Genomic DNA, 23639 nt, shown 5'->3' on the forward strand with positions numbered 1-23639 from the left:
AACAAGTGCCTTCCTTAATACCCATCCTAGCCCATCTCCCACAATTATCCCCCCATCAACCCAGTTTGTTGTCTGTCATTAACAGTCTCTTGTGCTTTGTTTCATTTCTTCTCTTTTTTCCCCCTCTTCCCATAGATTCACCTGTTTTATTTCCTAAATTCCACATGAGTGAAATCATATAGTATTTGTCTTTTTTCTGATTGACCTATTTTGCTTAGCCTAATACATTCTAGCTCCATCCACATCATTGCAAATGGCAAGATGTCATTCTTTTTGATGTCCAAGTAATATTTCATTTTTTGTATATACCACAGATGTGGTATATTTATCCATTCATCAGTTGATGGACATATGGGCTCTCTCTGTAGGTTAGCTATTGTTGATAATGCTGCTGTAAACATTGGCATGAATATACCCCTTTGAATCTATATTTTTGAATCATTTGGATAAATACTAATAGTGCAATTGCTTGATTGTAGGGTAGTTCTATTTTTTAGTTTTTTTTAATGACCTCCATACTGTTCTCCAGAGTGGCTGCACCATTTTGCATTCCCACCAACAATGTAAGAGGGTTCCCCTTTCTCCACGTCCTCACCAACACCCGTTGTTTCTTGTGTTGTTAATTTTAAGCCATTCCGACAGGTGTAAGGTGGTATGTCATTGTGGTTTTGAGATTTCCCTGATGATGAGTGATGTTGAGCATTTTTATGTGTCTGTTAGCCATCTGGATGTCTTCTTTGAAAAGTGTCTATTCATGTCCTCTGCCCATTTCTTAACTGGGTTATTTGTTTTTTGGGTGTTGAGTTTGATAAGTTCTTTATAGATTTTGGATACTAACCCTTTATCTGATATGTCATTTGCAAATACCTTCTCCCATTCCATCGGTTGCCTTTTAGTTTTCTTGTTTATTTCCTTCACTGTGCAGAAGCTTTTTATTTTGATGACGTCCCAGTAGTTAATTTTTGCTTTGGTTTTCCTTCTCTCAGGAAACATATCTAGTAAGAAGTTGCTACAGCCAATGTCAAAGATTTTACTGTCTGTAACCTCTAGGATTTTGATGGTTTCTTGTCTCACATTTAGGACTTTCATCCATTTTGAATTTATTTTTGAGCATGGTATAAGAAAGTGGTCCAGTTTCATTCTTCTGCGTCATCCTGTTTTTCCAGCACCATTTGTTGAAGAGACTTTTTTCCTTTGGTTATTCTTTCCTGCTTTGTTGAAGATGAGTTGACCATAAAGTTGCGAGTCCATTCTGGGTTTTCTATTTTGTTCCATTGATCTGTGTGTCTATTTTTATGCTAGTACCATACTGTCTTGATGATTACAGCATTGTAATATAGCTTGAAATCTGGAATTGGATGCCTCCAGTTTTGTTTTTCTTTTTCAGGATTGCTTTGGCTATTCAGGGTCTTTTGTGGTTCCATACAAATTTTAGGATTGTTTGATCTGGCTCTACAAAGAATGCTAGTGGTATTTTGATAGGGATTACATCAAATGTGTAGATTGCTTTGGCTAGTATATTCATTTCAACAGTGTTTGTTCTTCTAATTCATGAGTATGGAATGCTTTTCCATTTTTTTGTGTCCTCTTCAATTTCTTTCATAAGTCTTCTATAGTTTTCAGAGTACAGATCTTTTACCTCTTTAGGTTTATTCCTAGATATCTTATTGGTTTTGGTGCAACTGTAAATGGGATCGATTCCTTGATTTTTTTTTCTGCTGCTTTGTTATTGGTGTATAGAAATGCAACAGATTTCTGTACGTTGATTTCATGTCCTGTGACTTTGCTGAATTCATGTGTTAGTTCTAACTAACACATGAATTTGGTGGAGTCTTTCAGGTTTTCTACATATACTGTTACGTCATCTGTAAATAGTGAAAGTTTGACTTCTTCCTTGCAGATTTGGATGCCTTTTATTTCTTTTTGTTGTCTGATTGCTGAGGCTAAGACTTCTATTATTATGTGTTATATACTAATGGTGACAGTGTACATCCTTGTCTTTTTCCTCACCTAAGAGTGAAGGCTCTCAGTTTTTCCCCATTGAGGATGATATTAACTGTGGGTCTTTCATACATGGCCTTTATAATGTTAATGTATGTTCCTTCTATCCCCACTTTCTTGAGGGTTTTTACTGAGAAAGGATGCTGTATTTTGTCAAATGCTTTTTCTGCATCTATTGACAGGATCATATGGTTCTTATCCTTTCTTTTATTAATGTGATGTATCATGTTGATTGATTTGTGAATGTTGAACCAGCCCTGCAGTCCAGGAATGAATTCCACTTGATCATGGTGAATAATTCTTTTAATGTACTGTTGAATTCGATTTGCTAGTATCTTGTTGAGACTTTCTGCATCCATCATCAGGGATATTGACCTAAATTCTCCTTTTAAGTGGGGTCTTTGATTTTGGAATCAAGGTTATTCTGGCTTTGTAAGAATGAGTTTGGAAGTTTTCCTTCTATTGTGGGGGGATAGTTTGAGAAGAATTGATGTTAACTCTTCTTTAAATGTCTGATAGAGGGGCGCCTGGGTGGCGCAGTCGGTTAAGCGTCCGACTTCAGCCAGGTCACGATCTCGCGGTCCGGGAGTTCGAGCCCCGCGTCAGGCTCTGGGCTGATGGCTCAGAGCCTGGAGCCTGTTTCCGATTCTGTGTCTCCCTCTCTCTCTGCCCCTCCCCCGTTCATGCTCTGTCTCTCTCTGTCCCAAAAATAAATAAATGTTGAAAAAAAAATAAATGTCTGATAGAATTCCCCTGGGAAGTCATCTGGCTCAGGATTCTTGTTTGTTGGGAGATTTTTGATAACCAATTCAATTTCTTTGCTGGTTATGGGTCTGTCCAAATTTTCTATTTATTCCTGTTTCAGTTGTAATTTGTATGTTTCTAGGAATTTGTCCATTTCTTCCAGATTGCCCAATTTGTTGGCATATAATGTTTCATGGTGTTCTCTTACAACTGTTTTTATTTCTGTGATGTTCATTGTGATCTCTCCTCTTTCATCCATGCTTTTATCTTTTGGGTCCTTTCTCTTTTCTTTTTGATATGTCTGACTAGGGGGTTTAACAATTTTGTTAATTCTTTAAAGAACCATCTCTTAGTTTTGTTGATCTGTTATACTGTTTTTTGTTTGTTTCTGTATCATTTATTTCTGCTCTAATCTTTATTCCCCGTCTTCTGCTGACTTTAGGTTTTATTTGCTGTTTCTTTTCTAGCTTCTTTAGGTGTAAGTTTAGATTATGTATTTGTGACCTTTTTTGCTTCTAGAGATAGGCCTGAATTGCAATATACTTTCCTCTTAGCCTTTGCTGCATCCCAAAGGTTTTGGACTGTCATGTTTTCATTTGCATTTGCTTCCATGTATTTTTTAAAATTTCTTCTTTAATTTTCTGGTTAATCCATTCATTGTTTAGTAGGTTGTTCTTTAACCTCCATGTATGTGGGGGCTTTCCAAATTTTTTCTTGTGGTTTACACCAAATTTCATAGCATTGTGATCTGAAAATATGCATACTATGATCTCCGTCTTTTTGCACTTGTTGAGGACTGATTTATGACCCTGTGTGTGACCTATTCCAGAGAATTTCCCATGCGCACTCAAAAAGAATGTGTATTCTGCTTTAGGATGAAAGTTCCATATATATCTGTTAAGTCTGTTGGGTCCAGTGTGTTGCTCAAATCCATTGGTTCCTTGTTGATTTTCTGCTCAGATAATCTGCCCATTGCTATAATTTGGGTGTTAAAGTCCCCTATTATTGTTGTTTTATTATCAGTGAGTTTCTTTATGTTTGTTATTAGTTGATTTATGTATTTTAGTTCTTCCATGTTAGGGACATAAATTCTTGCACTTGTTAGGTTTTCCTGATGCATAGACCCCTTAATTATGATATAATGTTCTTCTTCGTCTCTTGTTACAGTGTTTGTTTTAAAATCTGGTTTGTCTGATATAAGTATGGGTACTACTGCTTTCTTTTGATGTCCATTAGCATGATAGATGTTTTTCCATCCCTTCTCTTTCAATCTGCAGGTGTCTTTAGGTCTAAAATGAGTCTCTCATAGGCAATACATAGATGGCTCCTGTTTTTTGTATCCATTCTGTTACCCTATGTAAATGTAGTCCTTTTACATTCATAGTGATTATTGAAAGATTGAATTTAGTGCCATTGTATTGCCTGTATAGTTGATGTTTCTGGTGATCCTCTCTGGTCCTTTCTAAGGACCTTTTCTCAAAGAGTCCCCCTTAAAACTTCTTGCAGGGCTAGTTTAGTGGTCACAAATTCCTTTAGTGTTTGTCTGGGAAATTCTTTATCTCTCTTTCTATTCTGAATGACAACCTTGCTAGATTAGGAATTCTTCACTGCATATTTTTCCAGTTCAGCACACTGAATGTATCCTGCCACTTCTCTCTGGCCTGCCAAGTTTCTGTGGACAGTTCTGCTACAACCTGATCTTTCTTCCTTTGTAGGTTAAGGACTTTTCTTCCCTTGTTGCTTTCATGATGCTTTCTTTCTCTCTGTGTTTTGTGAATTTGACTATGATATGCCTTGATGATGACTGGCTTTTGTTGAATTTTTTTTTAATGTTTGTTTATTTACTTTTGAGAGAGAGATAGCACAAGTGGAGGAAGGGCAGAGAGAGAGAGAGAGACAGAGAATCCAAAGCAGGCTCTAAGCTCTCAGTGCAGAGCCTGATGTGGGGCTTGAGACCATGAATTGTGAGATCATGACCAGAGCCAAAGTCAGATGCTTAATCAACTGAACCACCCAGGTGCCCCAACTTTTGTTGAACTTAATGGGAGGTCTCTGTGTTTCTTGGATTTTGATGTCTTGGTCCTTCCCCAAATTAGGGAAGTTTTCAGCTATAATATGCTCACATAAACCTTGTGCTTCTTTTTCTCTCTCTTCATCTTCTGAGACTCCTATGATACGAATGTTATTAGGTTTTAATAAATCACTGAGTTCCTAAGTCTGTCTTTGTGATCCCTGACTTTTGTTTCCCTCCTCTTTTCAGCTTCATTATTTTCCATAATTTTGTGTTCTGTATCACTAATTTGCTCCTCTGCCTTGTCTATTCTCGTTTTTATGGCCTCCTTTTGGGTTTACATCTATCTTGGTGATAGCATTTTTAATTTTGGCCTGACTAGATTTTAGTTCTTATATCTCTGCATAAAGGGATTCTCTGGGGTCTTATATGCTTTTTTCAAGCCCAGCTAGTATCCTTACAATCGTGTTTTTATTTTTTATTTGGTTTGACAGAGAGAGAGTGAGTAAGTGCTAGCGGGGGGCAGGGGCAAAAGGAAAGAATCCCAAGGAGGCTCCGCTCCACCAGCACATAGCCTGACCCAAGGCTTAAACTCACAAACCATGAGATCATGACCTGAGCTGAAACCAAGAATCAGACACTTAATTCATTGAGCCACCCAGGTGCCCCATAAATCATGATTTTAAATTTTAGTTCAGGCATCTTACTTATATCTGCATTGATAAGATTCCTGGCTGTCATTTGTCCTGTTCTTTCATTTGAGATGAACTCCTCTGTCTTGTCATTTTGGAGGAAGAAAAAACAATGATGATGATGATGATGATGATGATGATGATGATAGTAACAATAATAATAATAAATAGAATGAAATAAAAAATTAAACATCTTTTAAAAAATCAAATAAAGGAAGCTAGATCCTAGGTGTGTTTTGGTCTGCTTGTTAAGAGAAGCTTGATAGAATATAGGTGTAAGAAAAAAGTAGAAAATGGGGCACCTGGAAGGCTCAGTCTGTTAAGCATCCTCCTTTAGCTCAGATCATGATCTCACAGCTCGTGAGTTCAAGCCCTGTATCGGGCTTCCTGCCAACAGCTCAGAGCCTGGAGCCTGCTTCCAATGGATTTTGATGTCTCCCTCTCTCTCTGCTCCTCTCCTGCTTGCACTCTGTCTTTCTTTTTCAAAAATAAATAAACATTAAAAAAAATGTTTAAGGGGCGCCTGGGTGGCGCAGTCGGTTGGGCGTCCGACTTCAGCCAGGTCACGATCTTGCGGTCCGTGAGTTCGAGCCCCGCGTCGGGCTCTGGGCTGATGGCTCGGAGCCTGGAGCCTGTTTCTGATTCTGTGTCTCCCTCTCTCTCTGCCCCTCCCCCGTTCATTCTCTGTCTCTCTCTGTTCCAAAAATAAATAAACGTTGAAAAAAAAATGTTTAAAAGAATAAAGAAGAAAAGACATTAAAATTTAAAAAAAACTAAAAGTTGAAATAAATATATAAAATAAAATTTAAAAAATTTGCTCTTTCTGTATCAAAGAAACAAAAGAAAACACCACCACCAACAACAACAACAAAAAAAAACAGAAGCAAAATTCAAACAAACAAAAAGGAACCCAAGTGAATCTAGATCCAGTTTCTCCTAGTGCTGAAATTTTGCAATACTCTATGTACAGTAGACTGAGCACATGGAAGGGATTTGTGCTGGTCCTGTTGGGGAGGATACTGCCACTTAGTTTCTCAGGTCAGCTTGCTACAGTGGAGCTGTACCTGGAGTGGGCAGTGTGGCTTTGGTGTAATGGCTCCATTCTCTGTTTGGTGGTGCTGTTTAGCTCACTGGAGTCTGTCCCTGTTGGGCTAATGGTGAAACTGGCTCTGCCAACTCTCAAATCTCCAGAGGAGGAAGTTGTTAGTATTCTCACTGACAGAGGATTACCTCTCCTGTGTTCCCTGCTTCTGTCAGCTCCCCAACCTACCCCAGAGTTGTTCACCTACCAGTTGGTGCCTCCTTCCACAGTTTTACCTCAGGCTTGGCTGCTTCAAAACACTGCACTTAAAAAAACCCTGAGGTTTGGACTCAAAATGATCCTCTGGGGGAGGGTCTCCCCGCACTGAGACCAGGAAATGATCATGCATCTGTGCAGCAGCAGCAGCTCAGACTTTAGGGTAAATTGCAATACACAGCTGGTGCGAGGGTTTACTGCCCTCAGCCAGCATCTTTGTTCTTATATGGGTGAACATAGAAGCTTGATGGGATGGTGCCTGCCTGGTCTTTTGCCTCGCAGAGGCCTTATCGCCACTACCAAATGCACTCTCTAAGCAGGGGAAGTGCTTTTCCCTATGCCACCCAGGGGATTTCAGACTGTACTGTCTGCTCCTAGGCCTCTGCCCTGCTTTCTTAGTGGAGCACTGCCAGGCACTGACCTCTGAAACTTCAGACTCTGTGCTCCACTGTGTATAAAAAACTTGTAGTATTGAAACCCTCTCCTTTTTTCTCTGCCATTGATATTGGGGAACAATTTTCTTGTGCAGTCCCCTGTGCATGTATTCACTCTTTCTCTCTAGCTGCATTCATGGGGAGTACTTTCTTGAGCAAAGATGACACACTGCACTCTCCCCATCTCTCTTTGTTCCTCTCCCTCCCCTCTGGATCACTGCAGCTCTACTCTCCCCCAGTTCACCTCTCCACACCAGGTACCAGCCCTGTTTTGTCCCTCAAATTAGGCAGATTGTTCTATTAATCCTCAGATCGATTTCCTAGGTGTTCAAAATGGTTCGTTGTTCTAGCTGTGTTCGAGGGCCAAGACAAGCCCAGGACCCTCTTACTATTCTGCCTCCGCCCCACTATTGCTTGTTTATTATCTCTTCTGTGACCGCTCATATTATCCTATTTGAATTTCTGTTTCTTTGCATGTAAGAGTTCCTGGATCTAAGTCTCTTCCTTCCTAATTTCCACCCCTTTACATTTTACTCAGTGCTTTGAAGTACTTATTACACTCAATTTCAGTCTCAGTAGTGACCATTGGTTGCTCCAATTAATGTACTCAGTTGTTAGCTTTTTTGAAATCATGTGTATTATCTCCGTAAAGTCTTGTGTTGTATTGTACATTAATCTCCTTAAATGTTTTCATTATTTTTCTAAGTTCAAGTTGTTGCTTGTCTTTTCTACATCTGAATTTTACTTCTTCACAGATATTCCTGTTTATAGCTGCTAGACTATGTGGTGTAGAAGCAGACAGATCACCAATAGTCCACTGCAGAGGCCCTGGGGCCCACAGATTCTTTACTCTCAAATTTAGGACTCTACCTACCTACTCTGCAACGTCTTGGCCTCTTGAGTACCAGTGAGACCAGGCACAGACTTGTAGGACTGAGGCTACCTTCCTTACCCTGTTCTATTCCCACTACCAGCAGGAACTTGCAGTTCATGTAGGCTGAACTTTCTGTGTATAGTCCATATGTGGTAATTAGTTCTTGTTAAATACCTGTGGTCTTTGTTACTGAAAATAAATAAAAATCATGATTTTTGTAGGAAAAATTATAAGTATTTTTAAAATATACTGAAGTATTTATATTATTTTACTTTTTCCTTCATGCTCAAATAGACAACTCACCGTTTTTCTTTATTATGTGTTTACAGGTTAGCATGGCCTCATTGAAAGAATTAGACCAAAGACTCTTTGAAAATTACATTGAGTTGAAAGCAGATCCTATCGTTGGCTCCTTAGAACCTGGAATTTATGCAGGCTATTTTGATTGGAAAGACTGCCTGCCACCAACAGGTAAATGGTTTCAATTTACTGAAGTTCTCTAAAAGTAGTCCAGTACATCTAGAGTAATAAATATGGATATGATATTATCAATCAGTATATTCTTTTTTTTTTAAGTTTATTTATTTTGAGAGAGAGTACGATTGCCAAGGAGGGGCAGAGATAGAGGGAGAAGGAGAGAATCCCAAGCAGGCTCCATAATGACAGTGCACAGCCTGATGCAGGGCCCAGACCCACAAACTGTGAGATCATGACCTGAGCCAAAATCAAGAGTCAGTCACTTAGCCAACTTAGTCACCCAGGTGCCCCTCAATTAGCATATTCTTAAAATGCTTTTCTTTTATTCACATTTTTTCTCATATTTACTCAGGGATTAGTTTGATTTTAACGTTTTACTAGCTTAAACCCATTTTTGATAGTTTGGATATTAGTGTACTTTATATTATTAATATTTAAGACTTAAAATTATTCTTAAATTCCAGAAGATAGTTACACCTTATAGTATTCAATCATTTTAGTAACATGTACCTTTTTCCCGTGATGTGGCTTCATTGCATAGATATACTATGAGTGACAGTTTTATATGATAACTTTGTGACTATCCAAAAATTTAAGAAATCTGGTCACTTCTATATATGACCTAATTATTAATGCTGAAAAGGTGAAAGATAGAGGAAAAATGTGTAAGAGTATGATCATTATAGTAATTTAGCAAAGAAAATTGGACCACAGAAGGATGATTGACACAGTTCCAGTATTATTTCTGTGACATCAAATAAAGTCATTTAAATCACTTCATGATAACATATTTTAAAAATAACTATTGCTTGCTGAATCAAACTTCTTGATGCGTCAAATGTTTATGATTATGTGTGGATTATGTGTAGTATGAAATAGTGTGAAATACGTAAAACCAGGCTCCCTATTAACCTTTTTTATAAGAGCCTTACATAGAAATGGTCATGTTGATATTAGGCATAGATTCTGTTTAGATGTATATATGTAGATCTAGCAGTGAATTGTTAATAGGCTTGAGTTAATTTTCATTCTTTTACCTAATTGTTTAAACCCTTTTTTTTTTATTGTGTAGTACATTTCTTAGATGGTGATTAAATTGTTTAATCTTTAAATACCTTTGGATTTTTATTGTGTGGTGTTAATATTAGGTGATAACATAATTTTGATGCTAGAAGTCAAAACTAAAAACCATAATCATTAAATTAAAGATATTTGGGGCACCTGGGTGGCTCGGTCAGTTGGGCATCCGACTTCGGCTCAGGTCATGATCTCATGGCTCAGTTTGAGCCCCATGTTGGGCTCTGTGCTGATGGCTTGGAGCCTGGAGCCTGCTTCGGATTCTGTGTCTCCTTCTCTCTCTCTCTGCCCCTCCCCTGCTTGCACTCTGTGTCTGTCTCTCTCTCAAAAATAAATAAACATTTAAAAAAAAAGATATTTTATGTGACTAAGTATTTGATTTTCTGACAATCATTATAGTCATATGAGTCCTTCTGCCTACAGCTGGCCATAATTAATCTTTTTTCCTTAAACTCTGTTACTTTTCTATACACATACTTTGTCCAAACTGGATTATAGTTCATGTCCAAATGTATCCTTTTGTAATTCTTTTTTTTTTAAGTGTATTTATTTATCTTTAGAGAGAGAGAGAACACACACACTTGAGCATGAGTGAGGAAGTTTTAGAAAAAAGGAGAGAGAATCCCAAGCAGGCTCTGTACTGTTACTGTGGAGCCTGACGTGGGGCTCAAACCCATGAACCATGAGATCATGACCTGAGCCAAAATCAAGATTCAGATGCCTAACCGACTGATCCACCCAGGTGCCTCCAAATATATCCTTTTAAAGTTTAACTCAAATTCTGTTCATATTTTACAATCCTTGCAGTATCTTCCCATTATATTTACAGTAAAATGTGCAAAACAGGACAGGGCAGGCCCTTGACTGGTGCCCTGGTTGCTTGGCCCATCATCCATGAGTGTACTCCATGGTCTCTCTCCAGCTGCACTTTAGCACAGTGAGCCTTTTTGTTGCCCATATCTTTTTGTTTCCAAATCCTTCCACCTTACCCCTTCAAGACTGGTTTTTCCCTTTGCTTAGGCAGTAATTCTCCCTTCATAGAACTGATTCCCTTTTATCATTCAGGTCTTAAACTTAAATATCACCATACTAGCCATCCAAGCTGAAGAAATGACATGGCCAATGGGCAATAAGTGTGGTGTTTTAAATTTAACCTTTGAAAACTACCATATTTTACTTGTAAAATAATTACTTACAAGGGAGAATGCTGTAGATGTGGTTTCAGCACTGGCCTTTATACTGGTTGAACTTATTGCAGCTAAATCTATGAGGTCATAGTTAGTGGGTTAATTATCACTTTAAGTGAACACACATGACTTTTAACAACAAATTATCATTCTCAAGATCATCAGTCAGTAGCCTCTGGAATTTTTCGTCTATAATACCTTTTCAGAACTCTTGGGCCCAGATTTTGGAATTTCAATATTTTTGGATTTTAGAAAGACATAGTGCATGTGCCATATATTATGTTACATTCCCAGCAAGGATTTCTGCAGGGAAACATATGAATACTTAGATGAGGAGTGATAATGTAGTATCCTTATTCAAATCAGGTGAGAAATGCCACCAAAAGAATTCATCACAAATTTGCAAATTCACAAACAAAATTTTGCCTCTTGAATTCTGTACCTCCAGTATCTAAAGTACTGCTTGGTACATAAGTCTGGTCAGTAAATATTTGTTCAGCGACTACTTGGATGACCTCTTTGTAGCTACCATGGGTGCCTCTGCTAGTGTCTTCACTTCCTGGTCATCTCTTCCTTAGCTGGCCTGTGCATGCCTCAGGGTCCATCTATGAAAGGAGTGGTTTTTCTGGAAAGTCTTCCTCCATCAACCCCAACAGGACTCTTTTTTCCTGAATCCCTACTACACCCTTTAACCTCTTTTATAATTCTTTAGTATATGTACATAATATATATATTTTTGTATCTGTTTTTATTCCCCAATTTTGGAGGAATTTTTAATGATGTGAGGAGATTCTTTTCACATTTACAGATTTCAAATTATTTAAGTATTTTTGTAGAGCAATGACTGAAAGTTTTAGAATTCCAAGGGATGGATATTAGAAGCGTTTTCAGTAAAATCTATTTTCTACTCAGGGTAACAGTGCACAATACTGAGATATCGCCCTTACTGTTCCTGGACCACTGCTAGTGAGCTAAATGTCACTGCCCTGCCCTTTCCCCCAGTCTTAGAAGAATTAGACAAAAATTGCCAAGTGCTGTGGACCAGCCTGATAACTGCTTCTCCTTCGTCTGGGCTGCTTTCACCTTCTAAGACTGCTGAGAGGGATGGCATCTGGTGACCACTTTTCCTTTTTCATTTGTAACACCTCACCTTGTGTATACATAAGTAAATTATCTCATAGGGAAAGAAAAGCCTGAGCCTTGCTATGCCAAACTTTTGTGGAAATAGTTTAGCAATCCCAGATATTCAAAAATAAAGCAGTTGTTATAGACAGGCCATGTACGTGCAAACACACACACATGCACACAGGCATGTACATCCTAAGTTTTAAGTCTCTTGCAGGCAGATGGCTTTAGTTAATTTGTGTCCTTATAACATCTGACTAAGTGACTTGCATATAATTACCACTTACTACCTGTGGTTCTAATTTTCTAAATTTTAGCAATCTTAAAATAACCAGATTATTTATAATCTCTTGTGAATCCAGGGGGTAGGACATTAAGCACTAAACTAGCAGCTGTAGTCGCCCTAACTGTAAATCACAATCCCCATCACTCTTCTCTTTACAACCCAGCTTTTAAAAAGTTATGTCTTCCCTCAAAGAGTCCATGCTAGGGCTATCTGTGTTCTTATGTCACTTGATCTCTCTCATCCCCTGAAGCCTGCCACATCCCCGCCCCCCCAGTTGAGACTGTTCTCACTGAAGCTACCTCTGATGCTATACAGCTGACCCTTGAACACACAGGTTTGAACTATACAGTTCCACTCATACATGAATTTTTTTTAACACAGCACAGCACTGAAAATGTATTTCCTCTTCCTTATTTCTTTAATAACATTTTCTTTTTTTGTAGCTTACATTATTGTAAGAATACAGTAGAAATGTATTATATATAATATATAAATATACAATATATATTGTATGTATTATATATACTAAATAATACACAGAATATACAAAATATGTGTTAATTGTTTATGTTATTGGTAGGACTTCTGGTCAACAGTAGGCTATTAGTAATTAACTTTTTGCACAAAGTTACAGTGGATTTTCCATTGTTTAGGAGTCAGCACCCCAAACTCTGCATTGTTCAAGGGTCAGCTGTAGTTTGGAATCTGTGATGCAAACACTTCATATTCCATGTTTCTGTAGTACTCCCATTGTTGAACTCCCTTCCTGAGACTTTCTGTGGTATCTCTGATCCCACTACTAGTTGACAGCCCTCAGCTTCCTTGGTGGATTGGCTTCTCTTCCTCTGCATAGCCTTACACTGCTGGTATCCCCAGGACTCTATCTTTCTCTCTTCTTGCCAGACTGTCCTCAAACTATCTCTGAGTGATTTCATCCACCATAATTTAGATAAAATCAGACTGACTGGTGCCTCCAGCATCTACATCTATAGCCTAATCTCTCTACTCTGAGATCAAGGTCTTTCTATCAGCCTTCCTAGTAGATGTCTCCACTGGAACATTCCAGAGACCTCTTCAGCTTAGCAAGTCCAAAAGCAAACTCATCACCTTTGCTTTCTCATCATCACCACATCAGCTCTTTCTGCTGCTGAACCTCCACTCAACTGGGAATGGGTGAAGACCTCAGCTAAGACTCCCCTCTCCATCTTGTTCAAGAAAACACTTGGTTATGAGTCCCCTCGTTTCCATTTCTGAGTTCTGCCCCTCATCATTTTTCACTGTTTCTTGTCAAGATACTTGAGGGTTCTCTTCTTCGTACCAGCACCCAATCTTGCCTGTTTCAGGTTCACTTCTGCCTTTTTGAAAAACTCCTCTTTCTAAAATATAAATGAGATCTGTCACTCCTCTGCTTCAAACGCTTCAGGATGACCTATTATCCCTCAGGCTTAAACCTAAACTTGCTAGACATTGCTTACACTTAATTATGGCTATCCTTTACCTCCCTCATGCTTCTTCCCTATACGTCTTACACATCCCTTCTCTAGGCAACTGGCAGTCAGAGCCATTTCAGTCCTGAAAGCCTTCTCCACTCCTGCTCTTTTCTGATAAGTAGGCACTGCCTCCTCTGGGAAGCTTTCCTTCCCACCTCCTTGCACACCTCCAGGTTGGGTTGGTCTCCCTCATCCCTCCTGCTCCTGAAGCAGTTTTCTGTCCCTCTTGTACATAGGAATTGTCATCATCTGCTTGCTGCTGTTCTGCTGTGCTGGGACTCCTTAGCACAGTGGCTGACTTTTTCATATCCACACTCCCAGGGTTTAGCAGAGTCTACATAACAGAAGATGCTCTGTAAATGCTTGTTAAGTGAACAAAAATGGGTAGTTTATTAGTATACAGTCTTAACTAAATCTGTAGGTCAGTCTTCAGTTTGTTATCTTTCAAGTATTTGCTACATGGTTTTGCAGTGATTATTCTAATTTTTTTCAATAAAAGAGTTAGTCATGTAATCTTCTAGTTTCCATTATTCTTGTTGACTTTTTTTTAGGTGGTACGCAGTAGATATTATTTGTTGAATTGAATTAAAATAAGCCTTTTATTTTTTTTAATTTTTTTAACATTTATTCATTTTTGAAAGGCAGAGAGACACAGAGTGCGAACGGGGAGGGGCAGAGAGAGAGGGAGACACAGAAACAGAAGCAGGCTCCAGTCTCTGAGCTGTCAGCACAGAGCCCGATGTGGGGCTCGAACTCACGGACTGCAAGATCACGACCTGAGCCGAAGTCGGCCGCTTAACCGACTGAGCCACCCAGGCGCCCCAAAATAAGCCTTTTAGCACTCACGTTCTTATCTTCTGTGAATTCTCATATGGTAGTTTTATGCACTCCCTAAAGTTTAAACAATTGCATCTGAGTTAAAATGTGAATATAAAGTATATCCCACACATCAGTAGTTCTGTGTGGCATTGCCTAGTTTAAGTGAATTTAGTTAAATTTAATATTTTTTCCGATGATTAGCATGTGTTAAACATAATTGTTAGCACTGACATTGTTCTTAAATTATTTGGTATTTGTTTAAGGTTATGAAATTATTTGTGATGTTTCTGTGAGAATGGGAAAAATCATGACATAGCCACTCCAAGTTTCCTGCATGTTCAATGATTGCTACAACAAGGCTTGGTCACTAAGCTTCAGTCTCCACTAACACTTGTTCATATCTATCTCCATTGAAACTCTGGTTGTTACTGAGAAACCTAATTTATTTGTAAATGATGCAGAGGAGGGCTGTCTTTCCACCTCCTTCCCCACCCCAGACTTGGAGCTTCCCCTAATAAGCAGTTAGGTGCCTTTAGTGCATGCTGAAGACAAGCAACAGCAATCACAGAATTCCTGATCGGGTAGGACTGAGGTCTTTCTTATTAGCTCATCCCTTTAAGGGGTGTCTTTGGAAAAGAGCAGTTCAGGAGGTCTTCTTTTCCCTAAAGGGGCATGGTCCTTTTACTACTTCAGAGGCTGTGATTGCTGGCCACTGTTATGCCATGGTGGATGCCAGGAAATGACCTCAGTGAGGAGTCACAAGAGAGCAAGGAGTGTGGGAAAGGCAATGCCAGGCTGTTAGGGATTTTTGGTTTCTATTTCATCCAATTAGATGATTTCAGTGATTCAGAGTTTCCCAGTCCTCCCTTTATAATATTTATTTAAGGTACTCAAAGTTTCTTCTCTACTACCTTCATATTTTCTCAGCCATAAAATTGAGCTAGTTTAAGCCACTGATGTGAATAATAATGGTTTGTGGCCTCTGGATAAATTTTTTGTAGAAAATTAAGATTCTCCTGCCTGTGTGACATTAAGTGGTATGGCTTTCGCCTCCTTTTTTTTTTTTTTTTTTTTTAAATATCCTTTCAAGAATAGAAGGCACATGGCACTGCAGTGTCAGCAATTTATTTACTCTTTCCCAAATTCCAAAAACACTTAGAAATTGTCAGTGTTTGTTTCCCTTTTATAAACTGTTTTTAATACTGTTCTTTGTGTAGTTTTGACTTCATGATCACTAACTGAACCTGTCTTGCATAGTCATATAGTGATTCTTAGTTTGTTTAAAGTTGACTTAAGTTGAGACCTCATGTAAAGTGAACAGCCAAAATAGTTTGACTATTAATCTTGCAAAATAATTTCAATTAACATTAGTATTATCTTTAGAGTTTTCATCTTGAAAAACTGAATTTTGCAAATCAGATAGGTAACTGATTACTTATTACTGTAGTTGGCAATAAATTTAGTTTCTGATACTGTATGTAGTAATTAAAAAAAAATCCAGTTGATTAATTTCATGATTCAAGAGGAGATATCCGTTAGAGCCATTGCTATGCTTTTTTAACCCGACAGTTGGATATTTAAATTGCTGTCACCCCTTTATTTGTGTACATGTCAGGAAAGATTATTCTGGTTAGTTATGAGTCACCTAACTGATTGTTTAATTGTTCTATTATCCATAGTTATTAAGAGCTCTGAGTATTTGCATTTGATAAATTTTAACTAAATTAAGAATATTGTTTTCCATTTACAAATGCATATGGAAATTCACATCTTTATAATAGATTAAATAAAAATAATTTTTCTTTAAATTTTTACTTAAATTTGGTTTTAATGATTTTTTCTATCTAAAAGGCATATAAACTTATATATGTATTCCTTATATATATTTAATTAATGAATTTAAACTTAACCATTTTTACATAGGTAGTTAACTTTTAATTATCAATTTTTATTGAAGTATAGTTGGCATACAATATTATATTAGTTTCAGATATACAGCATAGTTACTCAGCAAATCTATACATTGTGAAATGCTCACATAGTAAATATAGTTACTGTATTTCACCAAAGTTATTAAAATATTAATGACTATATTCCCTATCCTGTACTTTTCATCCCTATGACATATTTATTTTATATAACTGGAAGTATGTACCTCTTAATCCCCTTCATCTATTTCAGCCATTCCTCCACCCACCTCCCCTTTGATAACTACCAGTTCATTCTCTGTATTTATGAGTCTTTTTCTGTTTTTGTTTGTTTTGTTTCTTAGATTTCACATATAAGTGAAATCATATGATATTTATTTTTTTCTGTCTGACCTATTTCACTTAGCATTATACCCTCTAGGTTCATCCATGTTGCAAATGACAAGATTTCATTCTTTTTTAATGTCTGAGTAATATTCCATTGTATGGAACCATAAAGGTACCATATCTTTATCCATTTGTCCTTTATCCAAGGATGCTTGGGTTGCTTCCATATCTTGTTTTTGTAAATAATGCTGCAATAAACATAGGGGTGCATATGTCTTTTCATGTTTTTGTTGCATGTTCAAGTGCTTTTGTTTTCTTCAGGTGAATATCCAGAAGTGGAATTTCTGGGTCATATGGTATTTCTGTGTTTAATTTTTTGAGGAAACTTCATATGGTTTTTTTATTGTGGCTGCACCAATTTATATTCCCACTAATAGTACACAAATGTTCCCTTGCTCCATGTCCTCACCAGCACTAGTTTTCTCTTATCTCTTTGAACTAGCCATTCTGACAGGTGTGAGGTGGTATCTCATTGGAGTTGTGATTTGCATTTTCCTGATGATGTTGAGCATCTTTTCATGTGTCTTTTGGCCATCTCTGTATCTTCTTTGGAGAAATGTCTATTGAGGTCCTCTGCCCTTTTAATTGTATTATTTGTGGGGGGTGTTTGTTGTTGTAGGAGTTCTTTATATAGTTGAGATATAAACCTTTAATAGATGTTATCATTTCCAAATATCTTCTCACATTCAGTAAGTTAGTTGCCTTTTCATTTCGTTAATGGTTTCCTTTGATGTGCAAAAGCTTTTCCATTTGACTAGTACCAATTGTTTATTTTTGCTTTTGTTACCTTTCCTTGAGAAGACAGATACAGAAAAATTCTTCTAAGGTTGATGTCCAAGAGATTACTGCCTATGTTTTCTTTTAAGATTTAGTCTTTTGCATGCAGTTGTTACAACATTATTAATTGAAGATACTTTTTTTTTTTTTTGCATTGTGTATTTTGCCTCATTTGCTATAGATTAAGATACCATATAAGCATGGGTTTATTTCTGAGCTCTCTATTCTGTTCCATTGATCTATGTAGCTCTTCCTGTGCCAGGACCATACTGCTTTGATTATTATAGCCTTATAGTATATCTTGAAACCTGGAGTTGTGATACCTAGAGCTTGTTGTTCTTTCTCAAGATTGCTTTGGCTATTTGGGGTCTTTCATGGTTCCATACAAATTTTAGGATTATGTTCTAGTTCTGTGAAAAATACTATTGATATTTTGGTAGGGATTATATTGAATCTGTACCTTGAGTATAGACATTGTGACTCTTCCAATGTAGGAGCATGGAATATCTTTCCATTGTTTTGTTTCATGTTCAGTTTGTTTTATCAGAGTTTTATAGTTTTCAGAGTACAGGTCTCTCTCTTCCTTGGTTAAGTTTATCCTTATGTATTTTATTATTTTTGGTGTAACTGTAAATGGGATTAATTTCTTAATTTCTGCCACGTTATAATTTGTATATAGAAGTGCAACAAACTTCTGTATATTAATTTTGTCTTCTGCAACTTCACTGAATTCATTTATTCCAATTTTTTTTGGTGGAGTCTTTAAAGTTTTCTGTTTAGTATCATGTCATCTACAAATAGTGACAGTTTTACTTTTTCTTTCACCAGTTAGATGACTTTTTTTTCCTTTGCGATTGCCATGGCTTGTTTTTGTTGTTGTTGTTTTCTAGTTTCTAGAGTCTTGACATACAGAAGCAGACACAAGCAAGGCAGGCAGCACTAGGTATACAGAAAGGGGTGGCCTGGGCCAAGGCCCAAGCATCCCTCCCCTCCATGCAAGGTCCCTAGGAGATGCAGCTGGCCCAGCCTCTGTGGAGCAGAGGGTGAAGGGGGACACAGATCTCTGGGGATGTGGGCAGGTTTAGGCAGCTTCCAGAAAAATGGAGCAGAGAGTGATTCTTAGAGGTAAGACCTTACAGTACCCCAAGAAGCAAAGAAACCAGGACCTTCCCAGGGTGTTCCAATTTTTTCCTCATTAAAAACTTTTTTTTTTTTTTTTTTAATTAGCACAAACAAAACCAAATTGAACAGCTTTAAAGTTCCAAGCAATCTGAATCTAGGGGTATGCATGTGGCCAGATGTGCTTTCGTGAACAGCTACTGAACTCTCCCAGGCCTTTGACCCCTGGGGAAACCCCTACAGCCAGTGCACAAGCCCCCATGTGAGGGAATGGTAGGGTCCCAGGCAAGTTGCTACACTGGTCCCCTTCCTTGTTAAGCACCACTGGCCCCAGCCCAGGGAAGATCCATAGAGAAGGGTCACTTGAGCTCCCCAGCTCCTGATCCGCGTTGCACTTGGGTCACAAGTTGGGGTTTGAGGCGGCAGGGCTTGGCAGTGACAGGGCTCTCTGGCAAGGATCAGGGAGAAATAGAGTAGAGGAAGAGACCATGTGTGCACACACATGCTCACCACCCACAGTTAACAGAGCTGGGTCTGCAAGTGTCACAAAGGCTGAAAAGAGAGTCCTGCCATGATGGAAAAGCAGCAAATCCCGGGGCCCTTCTGCTCTTTTTAGTGCCAGGAAAACACTGATGATAAGTGGGTATACTCTCTGGAATAAAGATGGTAAGAGTAGACATCCTTGTCTATTTCCTTATCTGTGATAAGGGGGTAGATAAAGGATTACCAATTTTCTTGATCATTTCAAAGAACCAGCCTCAGGTTTCATTGATCTGTTCTGTTTTGTTTTTAGTCTCTATTTCATATATATCTGCTCCAATCTTCATTATTTCCTTCTTTCTGCTGGTTTGGGGTTTAGTTTGTTATTCTTTTTTACCTTCTTTAGGTGTAAGTTTAGATTGATTATTTGAGATTTTTCTTCTTGACGTAGGCCTTTATTGCTATAAACTTCACTCTTTATTACAGCTTTTACAGCATCTCAAAGGTTTTAGACTGCTTTCATTTATCTCCATATATTTTTTGACTTCCTCTCTGATTTCTTGGTTGACCCACTCATTGTTTAGTAAAATGTTATTTAACCTCCATGGATTTGTATTCTTTCCAGATTTTTTCTTGTGGTTGATTTCTGTCTAGTTTCATAGCATTGGTAGAAAAGATGCACGGTATGACGTTAGGCTTTTCAAATTTGTTGTGACTTGTTTTGTGGCTTAACATATGATCTCTTCTGGAGAATGTTCCATGAGCACTTGAAAAGGATGTATATTCTGCTGTTTTAGGATGGAATGTTCTGAATATATCTGTTAGATCCATCTAGTCCAGTGTGTCATTTAAAGCCACTGTTTCCTTGTTGATTTTCTGTCTGGCTGGTCCTTGTGGGAAGGGATCTATAGGCACTTGGGAAAACTGCTGAGGCCTGCTGGTTTGTCCACAGAAGAATGCCTCATGTGCTGTTACCAAGCTAGGTGGAGAGGGTTGGCACTGTGCTGCTTCTGTAGGTGTCCATGTATCTAGGTTGGGATATGGGGAGGAAGATGGTGCCTGCCAGCTCTTTTGTGATTGAGAAGGTTCCAAAGATCTCTGCTCCTCCTCCAGCACAGGCTTTGAGATCATTAAATAAATCTCCTTCCCATATATCCCAGGCATTTTCAAATTGCTTCTTCTATGCTATATCTCACCAGTGCTGTTTGTTGTGCTGTCTCTTTAAGGGTGGGGATTCAGTTTCCTCTCACCCTCCCTGCTCTTCCAGTGCCAAGCCAGCCAGATTTTAAAAGTCCAGGTGTTAAGCCCCATTGATTGTTAAGAACTCTGTAAGTCAGGCAACTCTGGTCTTGAAAGCCAAATTTTATGGAGATTTGTCTTCCTAGTACATGCCCTCTGTGCCTGGGAATCCCAGCCCAGTCTACTCTTCTCACCTCTCCATACCCACAATATCCCTTCTTCCTGTGGACAGTCCCATAGGTTCATTTGCCTCCTGACCCCATTTCATTTCCACCCTTGCTACCTACCCTATTAAATGTGGCCCTTTCTCTACATTTATCTGTGGAGAGTCTGTTATGCCAGTCTTTTGCTCATATTTTCTGTTTATCTACACTGATGTGTGTTTATCTAATTGTATCTCTGGTTCGAGGTAAGCCCAGGATCCTCCTATTCCACCATCTTCCCTGGAAGTTTTCTAGACCATTTACACTTAAAATAATGATAGTAATGTACTTATTGTCATTTTGTTCACTGTTTTCTGGTTGTTTTTGTAGTTCTTCTCTGTTCCTCCTTGCTTTCTGTAGTGTTATACTTCAATTTCTTTTTTTTTTTTTTTTTGTATCATGTTTTTGGTTTGTGGTTACCATAAAGTTAAAAAATGGCATTTTTTTCAGATATAACATTTTAAGTATATAGCAATATATTTTACATTGATGGTCACTTAAGTATGAATACATTCTAAAAGCACTATACTTTCACTCTCCACTTATACATTTTATGTATATATTATATTTTACATCTTTTTATTTTGTGAATTCCTTGACTAATTTTTTAGGTATAATTAATTTTGCTACTTTTGTCTTTTAATCTTCATATAACTTTGTAATTGAGTACTATCTTTACTATATGTTTGCTTTTACCAGTAAAATCATTTTCTTCCATAATTTAGTTCAAATTATTTCCTTTTCTGCTTGAGTCCCTTTATCATTTCTTGTTAAGTCCAGTTTAATGGTGATGGACCCCATAACTTTTGTCTTGGAACTTCTTTCTCTTTCCTTTATTTCTGGATGATAATTTTGCTAGGTAGAGTATTCTTGATTGTAGGGTTTTTTTCTTTCAGCACTTTGAATGTATCATGCCACTCCCTTCTGGCCTGCAGAGGTTCTGCTGAAAAATCAGTTGATAGCCTTATGTGGTATCCCTTGTACACAACTCTTTGCTTTTCTTATGCTGCTTTTAAGATTCTCTATCTTGGGGCGCCTGGGTGGCGCAGTCGGTTAAGCGTCCGACTTCAGCCAGGTCACGATCTCGCGGTCCATGAGTTCGAGCCCCGCGTCGGGCTCTGGGCTGATGGCTCAGAGCCTGGAGCCTGTTTCCGATTCTGTGTCTCCCTCTCTCTCTGCCCCTCCCCCATTCATGCTCTGTCTCTCTCTGTCCCAAAAATAAATAAACGTTGAAAAAAAAATTAAAAAAAAAAAAGATTCTCTATCTTTAATTTTCAACATTTTATTTATTTTATTTTGAGAGAGAGGGAGGGGCAAGTGAATGAGGGAGAGAGAGAGAAAGAAACAGGGCTCATGCTCCCCCAACGCAGGGCTGGTGCTCACCTGAAGCGGGGCACAAGCTTACCCAAAGGGAGGCTTGAGTTCACCCGATGCAGGACTCAAACTCATAAGCCATGAGATCATGACCTAAACCGAAGTCAGATGCTTAACAACTGAGCCACCCAGGCACCCTAATTTTCAGCATTTTAACTATTATGTGTCTTGGTGTGGACCTCTTTGGGTTCATCTTGTTTGGGACTTTTTATACTTTCTGGGCCAGGATGTCTGTTTCCTTCCCCAGGTTAGCAAAGTTTTCAGGTATTATTTCTTCAAAGAGGTTTTCTACCTCTTCTCTCTTCTCCTTCTGAGACTCCTATAACGTAAATGTTATTACACCTGATGATGTTTCAGAGGTTCCACACCTAGTCTTATTTTTTATTATCCTGCTTCTTTTAGCTGGTCAACCTCAGTACTTTCTGTTACCCTGTCTTACAGATTGCTCATCCCTCCTTTTGCATGCTCTAATCTACTGTTGATTTGCTCCAGTGTGTTTTTAATCTCACTTACTGTATTCCTTTGGTCTAATTGGTTAATTTTTATATTTTCCATCTCTGGTGAAGTTCTCACTGAGTTCATCCACTCTTCTCTCAAGTTCAGTGGGTCTCTTTATAACCATTATGTTGGACTCTTTATCAAGTAGATTGCTTATTTCTGTTTTGTTTAGTTATTTTTCTGAAGTTTTGCCTTGTTCTTTCATTTGGAGCATATTCCTCTATCTCTTCATTTTGTTTTACTTTCTATGTTTCTTTCTATGAATTAGGTAAAACTGATACCTCTCTCAGACATATTTAGGAATGCCCCCTACATACATGGTGTTGCCTGGTGGCTTAACTAGCTGGAACTATAATGGGCATGGTCTGGTAGTCCCGGGGGTGTTCTGTGCCAGGGCTCCCTTGGTGTGGGATTGCTGGAGTCAGGACAGAGCAGTTCAGCGTGCTCCATGCAAGAGACACCCCAGTGGGATGGCTGGAGCTGAAGTGGATGAGAGCTGACAAATCCCATGGTACTCTGCACTGGGGCCACCCTGTTGAGACTGCCGGAGCTGGGACAGGCCCAGGATACTCTTGGCAAGGGGCACTCCAGCAAGATAGCTGGAGATTTCGTGGCCAAGGGCTGGGGCTGCCTTGGTGGAACACCTGGAGCTGGTTGGTCATAGGTGGAGTTGCTGCCTTGGAAGGATGTTAATGATGGTGTGGGCAAAAAGCCCAGGATTTATTGAGGTGGCAGGCCAGCTAAAGCACCTGGACCCAATTCTTGCCTGTGTTATCAAGGTAGAGGGAGAACATAAACAGTATTTCTCACTTGCACCTCCAACCCTGGAGAGAGTTTAGTAGCAGTTTCTTACTGTTTTGTGGACTCTCTAGGGTTAAAAATGGGTTTTCCTCACTTATAGTCTAGTTTCTTGTGAAACCACTGTTCTTTTGTTGTTCCCAGCTTGGGCAAATCTGTCCAGGGGCCCTTTAGTGCTATCCCTCCCCCCTGCAGTTTGCAGTTTTGGGGGGTGGGTTTCCTGTAGTTACCATATCTTCATTGCTCTCACCTCATGTGGTCCCTCTATCCTTTGTTGTGCAGGGCCTTTTCAGTCAGCCCTCAGTTATTCTTCAGGAGGAAT

At 38.6% G+C, this 23639-nt stretch overlaps 1 protein-coding gene across 1 annotated transcript in view; it reads left to right on the forward strand.

Moving 5' to 3' along the window:
- The window catches only part of EXOC2 (exocyst complex component 2), a 277362-nt gene that overhangs the window by 193443 nt on the left and 60280 nt on the right, over positions 1 to 23639 (forward strand). Inside the window, exon 24 of the mRNA XM_040460631.1 lies at positions 8383 to 8524. Coding sequence (XP_040316565.1) covers positions 8383 to 8524 — 142 coding nt within the window. The remainder of the gene's footprint in view (positions 1 to 8382; positions 8525 to 23639) is intronic.

The sequence above is a fragment of the Herpailurus yagouaroundi genome, unplaced genomic scaffold, assembly GCF_014898765.1.
Source record: "Herpailurus yagouaroundi ecotype Mexico unplaced genomic scaffold, PumYag 250, whole genome shotgun sequence".
In the NCBI taxonomy this organism is placed as follows: domain Eukaryota; kingdom Metazoa; phylum Chordata; class Mammalia; order Carnivora; family Felidae; genus Herpailurus; species Herpailurus yagouaroundi.